This window comes from Hippocampus comes, unplaced genomic scaffold (assembly GCF_001891065.2).
Source record: "Hippocampus comes isolate QL1 unplaced genomic scaffold, H_comes_QL1_v1.1 scaffold156, whole genome shotgun sequence".
Classification (NCBI taxonomy): domain Eukaryota; kingdom Metazoa; phylum Chordata; class Actinopteri; order Syngnathiformes; family Syngnathidae; genus Hippocampus; species Hippocampus comes.
In genome coordinates, this window is record NW_017805744.1 from 608,628 (window position 1) to 619,070 (window position 10,443).

General features: G+C 41.9%; 1 protein-coding gene across 3 annotated transcripts; it reads right to left on the reverse strand.

The window, feature by feature from the left end:
* On the reverse strand, positions 1–8,622 carry LOC109524440 (zinc finger protein 235-like). 3 transcript variants are annotated; one of them, XM_019884343.1, is made up of 8 exons: positions 8,342–8,622; positions 6,428–6,792; positions 5,994–6,121; positions 5,342–5,384; positions 2,359–2,705; positions 2,201–2,283; positions 1,474–1,576; positions 1–1,371 (listed from the first exon to the last, which is right to left on the reverse strand). In XM_019884343.1, exons 5-8 carry the CDS (start codon positions 2,600–2,602, stop codon positions 422–424), a joined length of 1,380 nt encoding a protein of 459 aa, XP_019739902.1. In that variant the 5' UTR covers positions 2,603–2,705; positions 5,342–5,384; positions 5,994–6,121; positions 6,428–6,792; positions 8,342–8,622; the 3' UTR covers positions 1–421. The 3 variants fall into 3 exon arrangements, with proteins under 3 accessions (XP_019739902.1, XP_019739900.1, XP_019739901.1); XM_019884341.1 differs by having other exon boundaries at positions 2,359–4,843; XM_019884342.1 differs by lacking the exon at positions 8,342–8,622 and adding an exon at positions 7,230–7,463 and having other exon boundaries at positions 2,359–4,843.
* Between the last annotated feature and the right edge of the window lie 1,821 nt (positions 8,623–10,443).

The window sequence follows — 10,443 nt, forward strand, 5'->3', positions numbered from 1 at the left end:
TTTCGGATTGAGAGACACAGTAGGTTTATTCCCCTTCTCAGCAGGCTGTGAAATAAACATTCAAAAATTGCATTGGTACAATACAACTCGATATTTTGTACATACATTTTACAAACATGTGTATGCTATTTGTCAATGCTAAGCAACTGTATTTCCTTCAGTGTTTATGGAAAAACTTAATTGAGAGCAACAGTGGAGTTGTCATGGAGAATTGGTACTGTCTTTCCACAAATGAAAGAATAAATGAGATGTTTTAATAATTATGATTCATGTGGAGTAATGGATCACACACGATAACGCCGAATTAAAATGAAACCGAACACGGAGAAGACTCCAGACAACAGTTACATTGATTTGACAGATTTAAATGTCAAATATGAAAGACTTGTTTGGTGATTTATCAAGATCATGAACCGTAGTTTTAAGTGGGATTAGGGGCAATGTCTGGCTCCTGCTGATGCTCCATGTAGTACGGATCACCTTGGTGGACTCTGTGATTGTGCGCCCTAAGGTTCCCTCTGTGGGCGAACCTCTTTCCACACTCGGCACAAGCGAAGGGCCTCTTCTGCATGTGAACGTCCCGTTGGTGGGCTCTCAAGTTGCCACTACGGGCGAAGCGTTTGCCGCACTGCGGGCAACCAAAAGGCCGCTCGCCGGTGTGCGTGCGAGTGTGGACGGTGAGCTCCGAGGGGGTGAGGAAGCTCTTGTCGCAGAACTGGCAGGGATGCAGGCGGACCCCCGTGTGGCGTAAAAGGTGTCTGCGTTGGTGGGACGGATAAGTGAAGCTTTTAGCACAGTACAGGCAGGTGTAGGGGCGACCATTCCCTGCACTGGGAGATGCACTGAGGGTCAGGGGGTCTGCTTGTCGTGTTTTGAGAGAGACTGAATTGGACTGCAGGCGTAGGGGGTCTCTGTTGCTAAACGAGGTTCGCCTCATGTGACTGAACAGGCCACTCCTGTCATCATGATTATGTCTCCATGGTGAGAGAACCTGCGACTGAAGCTGCTGAACCCCAGTTTGCTCAGCCCTTTGGCCTTGCCCTGACGTTTGATTGAAGTTCTCAGTTTTTTGCTCCTTCAATACAAAAGGGTCATTCTCATCTTTGGAGTTGGTCTCAGGTTGGAGGCAAGCCACGTCAGTGCCAATACTGGCGGCAGCTGCAACAAAGCAGCTGGTGCCAGTTGCCTGCAAGCTCTTCTGACCTCCTCGAGTGTCATCCATCCGAGGCAACCATTGCCTAGGATGGGCTGGGCTGCTGTCATGCCTGGGGGACCAATGTCCAGTCTGGGAGATGGTGAAAAAAGAGGGGGAAGCACTTTCTTGTTGTAGCCGGTGGTCTTCAGTAGGCCTCCCTTGATCCCAATGAGACACTACAGACAACACCATGGGAAGGGGAAAATGTTACCCCTAACAAAATCAATAATATTGTATAATCTGATTAAGGCTTTGAAAAAATTCCACTAACTTCTTACATTCAGCTTGGATGTGTGTCTCAGTCAGTGTATCAGTTGTCGTCCGGTCTGTGATGGCGAGGCTTTCCTCTGGGACTTGGACCATGAAAGACCCCAAAGGAGGCTGAAATTCATCACATAAGGACGTACAAGATGCAAATATAAACATGCCTAATGAGAAACTGCTTCCTAAGAACGGAAAACATGAAATGGCAAAAATAAATCGGTCGGATGCAACCAATTTGTTTGATACTTATCTATCTTCAATTTAACGTTGAAAATAGCTTGAGAACAGATGTATAAACTTGGGCACTTTAAATGTCTGAGAAGTATTTTAACACTGCCGCTTCCTGACTCCACGGAAGCCATGTCTGAAAGCCCAGCACAATAAGTGAAGATGATCTTAGGTACATTTGAATAAACCTGTGATTTGATGTGCACCATAATTGCCACGGCCGATGTGTCAGTACCATTTTAATCAATGGCAGCATAATAAAGCGAATTCATTTATTTTGCGAATTAAATGAGTGATTGAGTTTGGGGTGATGTTATGTTCGGTATATGAGGTGATGAATAAATAATTAAATTGTCCTCTATATATGTTTTTATTATTATAAGGATACAAATAGTTACATTATAAATTTCAGAATTGAAATTATCGTGGAAACTCAGACTCCACAGGGAAGGGCAGAAAGTTCTTCAATTTGGGACTCTTAAATGAACTTCCATGTAAATAGGACAGTCAAACCTCTTGTTTTATCGAAGTTATAGAATCTGTGATCTCCTTCGGCTCACTCTGGCTATTATTGCCTGCACCATCTTGCGCCTTTCCTGTGTAAAACAAAGCATTTATTCCCTGTAATTCCGAAGTTAACAACATGTTAGTGGAATTGTGAATTCCTGTACCTGGTTCCCTCGGGGCCTTTGGCCTCAAGATGTCCCCTCGGTCACCAGCCGTGCCCACTTGCCCTGCCTTGGTCCTCTGCCTCCTCTCCACTTGCTCCAGCTTGGCGAGGAGGCTGGAGATCTCCGCCTGCTGCTCACACATGCTGCTCTCGAAGATCTTGGCGATCTCGCACACGGCAGCAGCAAGCAGAGTGTCCATGACAGCGGCCAGCTGAGTATGGAAGGCGCTCCGCACGCTGTCCATTGCGGCAGTTCGATTCCGAATGCGACAATTGACCGTCGCCGAATGATTTGAGGGCTCGAGGCTGAGGCGATGTGATTGACAGCTGACGATCTGTCACTAGACGCTGTCACACCAACCTAGGTCATTTCCACCGTCTCTTTACTTTTGTTAACCCAGTGCTGTTTCACTTGATATGGTTATTCCAGTTTAAACACGAAGGTCTCCGGATTACACATACAATTTAACGAGTGGCAGCTAGCTACCGTCGGCTAACATGTAAAAAGAGGGTTTGCTAGCATTAAATGAAATATGTTTGAAAAAGTGGGAAATTTATAACATTCTGGGATTTTTTTTACCATCTATCGTGTCCTCATAAATCAAACGTGAGCCAACAGGAAGAAGTGTCAAGACACGACTAACCGTCAGTCAAACTCGGAGGCTGAAGTCTGTGCGAAAAATCTCGCGAGAATAGTTAACCACGCACTATTAAAATGGCATAAAGCCGTTCAAGCTGTCAATTTATTCAAAACACACACACACACGCTTGAAAAGGGGTAAAACGATCTGACTTTTCCAGCTGTAATAAGCACAACTTCTCATCTCCGTACACAACTGGTTTTGCTATTCAAATACTACAAATGTCACATTTGTTTCAACCCATACAAAAATAAAGGGAAACCACAAATTTTATTATGTGAGATCACCAAAGACTCTGAGAGTGGAAAACAATTGCACGATTACGATAGTATTGCAGAATCGTTTTCAAACGTACCATACCATAACGCACATGCAAATGCGAACGTAATACTCTATGGTGGGCTGCACAGCTGTGTGTATGTAAGAAGGGAGTGCTTGTATAGTTTAATGAGAAAATATTTTATTTGTTTATCTATTTACTGTTAACCTTTTTATTATGATTATCTATTGTGGTTTATGTTCAATCTTACGTACACAACACTTAGCTACACTTGTGGTTGTTGTGAAATCAAGTTACTTGAATTGTTTCAAAAAATGTTCCCCCAGCACTAAACACATTTTTAACAGCTTCCTTAGAACCGTGGTAGCCAAATTTCTTCAAAATCAAGACATTAAGGTAAAAAAAGCTGGATCATTATTGTCTATTCACAAAGGACAACGCGTTCCTCTTATGTGATATCAAAATAGGATGAAAGCATTTGAAACAATACTTTGGATCACAGTCCTTTTCCACAATAGAGGTTTGCACAGTCTTCTGACAGTTAAGCACAAGTTTATGCAGCTCTTTCTGCCAGTTGACGTTTTCCAAACATTGCTGGCACAATAATTGGCCGAGGAGAGTGGTTGGACTTGTGCTTCTGCAACGAATGGGTGTGAATGCCAAAGTGCTCACTCGGCATATATTTTGTCCTCATGTGGTTATTGCACACGCGGGGAGGCGGGGGCAACCATCGCTATCTCACTTCGGAGTTATGTTATTTGACGTTGTTCAATTCGGTGTCTTCCTCTGGGTCCTCTATGGGTTCCATCCAGTTGAGGACCTGGGCCATCTCTTCAGACTGGTTTTCGTGGAGGCTGACTATGTGGCTATCGAGAGCCTGCTTGTTGTAGAATTCTTTGAGACACGTGCCGCATTGTAACTTCCTTCTTTCATTACTGTGAGACATCATGTGCTCTTTGAATTTGATTGCCTTACTGAATTGTTTGTTGCAGTGCACACAGGAGAATGTTTTGACCAATATTTTTTTCTGAGCAATGACGGAATGGTCAGAAGGTGGCGCGCTTTCCTCTTGAGGAGTCACTTGCTGCTGCTTCACTGGGCCAGATTTGACCTCATTACAGTCAGGCTGAGAAAGTTCCGTCGTTCTTGCTGCTTCCAACATTTTCTTCAGTTTTGGACACATTCGTTCATGTAATTTCAAAGCACTTGGCAAAGAAAAATATTTTTGGCAGACTCTGCACCTCCTGTGTGTTCTTATATGATTGTATAGGCCTAAGGCTGTCGTAAACATCCTTTGACAAAAATTGCATAAAAATGTTTCATCATCATCTTTCACCTGCATATGAGACTCATCCCTTTCTTTTTTTTGCTTTGGTGTTTTGTCTTCCAGAACATGCTGCTGTGATCGTGTGGCTCCTGTGATTGGTTGGTCTGATTTTTCCTCTTCGATATTTTGAGGCACGTTTTCCATGTCATTTGCTCCAAGTAAAGGACCTTTTATTCAGGTTTCAGAATGCATCTCTTGGTTTCCCCAGAGCATTTCTTACTTTTACTCTGAGAGGAACCTGTGGCTAAGAAAATGGCAAAAAAATAAATAAATAAAAATAATTTCCCTAACGAAAAAAAAAACATTCAAAACAATGTTCTATTTCTCAGCGAATATATATTTTGTGTTTATGCATTCAAAGATGGTTATGAAGAACATTCATGTGCTGTTATATATACTTATTATAATCAATCCTATAAATGCTGTATCTGGGTCTCCACTTTCCCTGACTTTTTTTTTTTTAATCGGTGTCAACAGCACATATGAAGCTAACTTTAATATGCACCCACTGGTCACAACGTGAAGTACAGCTCCACAATTTAAATGGCAACCAAATTAACTACAAGATACTAAAAAAGACATCCGCAATCACAAAAATAGGGATTCTCATGATTTATTTCCCACAAATAAGGTAACCAAAATATTAGACACTATTCTCAGGATGATACAAACATTTTGAATTTTGATACAGCTCTTGTATTGGCTCTTTTTAGATGGTCCCAAAAAATGAACATACCTTTTTCTGTACCAAAATTTGAATCCTGGTTGGAGTTCTCTACCTGAAATGCACAGACGAATTATTAGAGCATAAACCTCAAACGGGTTATTAGCTAACAAAGACATGCACCTGGATAAATAACATGACTTAAATATGAATCCCAAGAGATGTTAGGGAATAACACAACAAACTACTCTCTTTCAATCATGACTGCCAAGTACCAGTCTCTAATCTCCGTATGTACGCGTGTTGTACTTTTGAGAGGCGAACGAAAAATGCTGAGCAGGAGAGGGGGTTTTGCAGATCACCCATGATATTTAGCTGTTTGAATTGTTTTGAGAAACGTACTTACTATTTTGCACATTTCGAGAATGATTTTGAGAAATGTGTGGCAAGACTCTACATGTAATTGGATGTTAAAATCTCCGTAATACATGTTAAGTGCTTTAAAAAGCGTTCTGTTTTGAGTGAACCTTGTGCCATGTTCAAGAAAGGTTTGTGTTTTGAACAGCATGTGGTTAAAATAAAACACATTTTCATCACAAACGCAGGACGTAATGGCATTATCAAGTACTGATACTTGGTATCGGCGAGTACTCATTCTTAAGTACATGTACTAAAAGTGGCATCTGTGTATTACCATTGGAAATCCAAAGTTTCAGTCTCTCACCTGACTGGTGACTGGACAGTGCTGCAGTGGAATGGACAGCTGGTGCACCTTAACACTCGGGCAAAGAGCCTGGTCTTCTTTCTTGAAACTGTTGTGGAACGGAGGAGCACAACACTTGGCAGAGACACCTTCACAAAAAAACAGTTCTGATTGTGAGATAGTTCTTTTTTTCTCCACCAATTTCATTTTTATTTTTTGCTGTTTTGGGTTTAAAGTGAATCCTGTTTATTGCAAGATATAGAGCCCACATAACATTTTTACATTGTTTTACCTCTCCCATTTGGGCTCATATTAGACATGATCATGGATATGTGTGCACCCCATTTCAGAATTGCCCAATGAGTTGCAGAATGTATTTCTTCAAGTCACAGGGTATCTTTTAAAGGCAATACTTGATGAAACGCGGTATCTTTAAGTGTAGGACAGCACAGTACCTTCAAAGCTATCCTCAGGAATAGTGGAACTTTGGCTGGAAGAAATCAAATCTTCCGTCATGCCTTTAATCTCATCATGCTGTGCTTCCGTCATTGCTGGGCTTCGGTCACCGTCCATGTGTTCCTTCAGCAACTGCGCCATTTTTTGTAGCTTTATTTCCAGTTGTGCGATCACTTCTCCTTTTTGAGCCAGCTGCATGCTATAGTCATGTATGCATTTGTCAAAAAGCTCTGTTATCTCAAACACTGCTGTTCGGAGGACAGAATCCATAACTGTGCTTATTTGGGCCCGGAATTCTCTTGACAAGTAGTCTGACATCTTTCGGTGGCGGTTGAGTGCCGTCCTATGCGGCCAGATTCACCACCTACACAACAAAGGTCAGACTAAGGTCAACTTCGGCAGTGATTCCGAACCAGGGTGCTATGGAATCCTAGTGTGCTGTGAGAGATCATGAGGTATGCTTTGGAAAGTTATTAAATTTCAAGTTTATTTGTTTGAAATAATTACAAATATATAATATTATCTATTATCTAGCTCGGTCACCCAGAACAATTCAATGCAGTTCCATTTGATGGCAGAGGGTACAATACATTTATGTTCCACCTCTTGCCAATCATATAACAGATTAAGTCATGGATGGATTGCCGTAAGTATATCAATTTTGTATTTTAACATTTTCTTCCATGTTTGTTTGCTGACATGACATCTGATTTTTCTAATGTAAAAATGGGTGCCTTGGCCCAGTCCGGTAGATGTGGACTGTCACGTGACCAAACGCAGAAAACAGGTGAGCAGACTTACTGTGTGTGCTGCTGCAACTACAGGCCGATGACCTGATGCTTTTGTTTTCTTTAATGGCTGGCGTTTCCATACAACAGTTACAATACATTTATAATACGACATACATGTTAACACAAAGGCTAAACATTGGACATGGTAGCTCTTGAAGACATCTAGTGGAAAATACAAAAGACATTGTTAGAGCGGCCATGTCCAGCTCCGGTCCTGGAGGGCCGCTGTGCTGCCTGTTTTCCAGCTCTCCGGGCTGTAACACACCTGATTCAGATGATCAGCTCATCAGACAGCTCTGAAACAGCATTAGAACGATCCTGATTATTTGAATTAGGTGTGTTGCTCCTGGGAGAGCTGGAAAACAGGCAGGACAGCGGCCCTTGAGTACCGAATATGGACGCCCCTGTTGTAGAGGTTTAATTATTCTACAGGTACTTCGTCCTGGTCTCCTATCATACGGCTGTGGCGTACAGTGTCGCAAGCTCTTAATTCCGACTCTCAATTGAACATACCGTAACGGTGAACAAGTCTTTCCACGCTATAAAAAGTTAGGTGTTTGCTCAACAAAAAAGAAAGCTATAACTGCAATTGGCTGGCAACCACTTCGGTGTGTACCCCGCCCTCTGCCAGAAAATGGTTGGATGTAGATATTGATATATCTACATCTAACTAGCTAGATAGATATATTAAATTTAGCTTTGCTATACCTTCATTCATTTGCACTCACTCTTTTTTGTTGTTGTGTTACCTTAGTTCTTAATTTCCGTTTGCACGTTTTAAAAGTAGCTGACTTCTACTTTTTTGAACCTGCCTTTGTGCACTGAATTTAGCATTCGAAAACTATCATTTCAAAAGTGGTTGAACACTTAATATTTAGCTAAAAATGAAGTCTCTAATAAATACCCCAAAACTTTGAAACGAAACTTTAACCGGTAATGACGGTTAGCTGGGGAAATCCGAGTCGACATGATGCTTTGGCATCGCGTTACATATTTATAGACAGATAACCAAAAACATTTTACCAGCAGTATTGAACAGGTTAAGCACTACCCTGTGGTCAAGGTGGACTTCCTGAACAACATTTTTTGAACATGAAAAATCCAACTAAAGTATTTTTTTACCTGGATCAAGGAGACGTTTACCCAATACCAAGTCCTCAGAGCGCATGTGCAAAAACGAGAGGCAGCGTCAGCAATAGGGTCAAAATTTGTCCCAGATTTTGTCTGTCAGGCAAATGTTCTGTTTGACCCGGGTTCATCTCATTTCTCAAATTGAATATCCTTCGCTTGTCTGTTTACATGCTAACACCTCCCAAAAAAAAAAAATCCTTCGAGGAGGGAACAGACCTGGAAGTTGTTCTTAGACCGCCATATTAAGGAGCGTCTTAGGTGTCTTAACGCATATTGAAGCGCGACGGCCGAGGATTGAGGAGCCACCACTGGCCACCTTAAATCGAGGAATGGCTAATGTGTCCTCTGCGGAAGTACTGTAGCTCCTCGATGGTAACTGCATTTGTCCATATAAAGGAAATGTAAAACAAATTTCGCAATCAGCGTAATGCAAAAGCAACATATCTATTTTTTAAACAAATTACTCATTCCAAAAATGCACAGCGTTAATTGGGGCAGGAGGGGGCCGTGCGCTTGGAACAGACTAATCGCCCTCGTCTCTGCATATGCAAAATTGTCTAACAGTGGGGATATTCGGGTTGATTTTAATCCCACTTAAACATAAACCACAAAGTAGACATTTGTGGTGATGTTCAGGAACGTAGGCTGTGCATTTTGATACGCGTAAATGACGTGACGTCATCTGTAGACCCCGTCTCCATGAAATGACGACAACGAGGAGTGATCGTCGTCTCGTTGCTCAAAGACACTCTGCATCCTCCTGCCTCGTTCCTTTGTCAATATCGTAGCTCCTCGACGGAATTTCCGGTGACAAGTGTGACATATAAAATGAGCAGCGAGTAGTTGCAACCGTGTAATTGGAGCAGTGAGATGCACCCATTGAAAAAAATATGAGAGGGGGAGGAGGTACAAATATTTTAGCGTAATGAGACGATCGGTCCTTAATGTCGTCATTTGATGAAGACGTCTGCTAAAGATGACGAAGTTTTACTGTCGCCACAAATGTCCAATTTATGATTTATGTGGAATTCGATTAAACTCAAATATCCACACTGTTGCGGTTCACAACTTAAGCTCGACTACTATGTCCCAAACCCGTCCCCGCCCCTCTCCTCATGCACAATGCATATTTGGAATGACTCGTAATTACAGTATAAGAAGGAAAAAAAGTTTGAAGAATCATAAAATAAGACTTGACTTGACTTGACTTTTTATTAGGTCTCCCATGGGAGAAACCTGTCTCGGAGGACAGTCCCTCTGTGCTGCTACATACATTGAGCAAAAAACATTCACATACACAGCACAACCTAATTAGGACAATTACATACAAGACAAGACAAGACAGTATACACTCTACACACATCGGACACTACATTATAGTCATATGCACTCCCTCACCCCCACCACACTCATGTCCTTCCGCTTGTCTGTCTGCCTCCCTCTAATTGTTTATTGATTAAAATGATAGCCTGCGGTATGAATGAGTTTTTATACCGGTTTAATTTGCAGAGAAGAGTCCTATACCTCTTTCCTGAGTTTAGGAGCTCAAATTGGGAGTGTAGCACATGAGAAGGATTGTTTAAAATGTTGTTTGCCTGTTGAATAACGGACTGCACATACATGTCCTGGGGGGCAGGGGGTGGGGGCTCTCCGATTACCTTCCCTGCTGTCTTAACCAAGCTGGTTATCTGAGCCTTAGATTTAACAGTTAGGTTCCCAAACCCACTGGTTATTCCGAAGCGCAGGACTGACTCGATGGTTGCTCTATAAAAGATTAACAGAATGCTTCTGCCAACTCCAAAAATCCTGAGATATCGCAAAAAATGAGAAGATCAGAAAGCCTTTATTTTCTCACAATGGAGAAATTCCCAATTTACATCAGCAAAATTATGAAATGGACAAAGTAGAAGACAAAAAGTATATAAATAAATTTAAATATAAAATATGAATATAAGCCTATTAAAAATGGGTGAGTGGTGGGAAGTCCAGGTTTTCAGGACCGTCTATTCAATAGCCAGACAGCATTCGGCAGGAGCGAGCGGCGGAACCTCTCCTTGCAGCGCGGGTGTATCAGTCTCTGGCTGAAGGAGCTG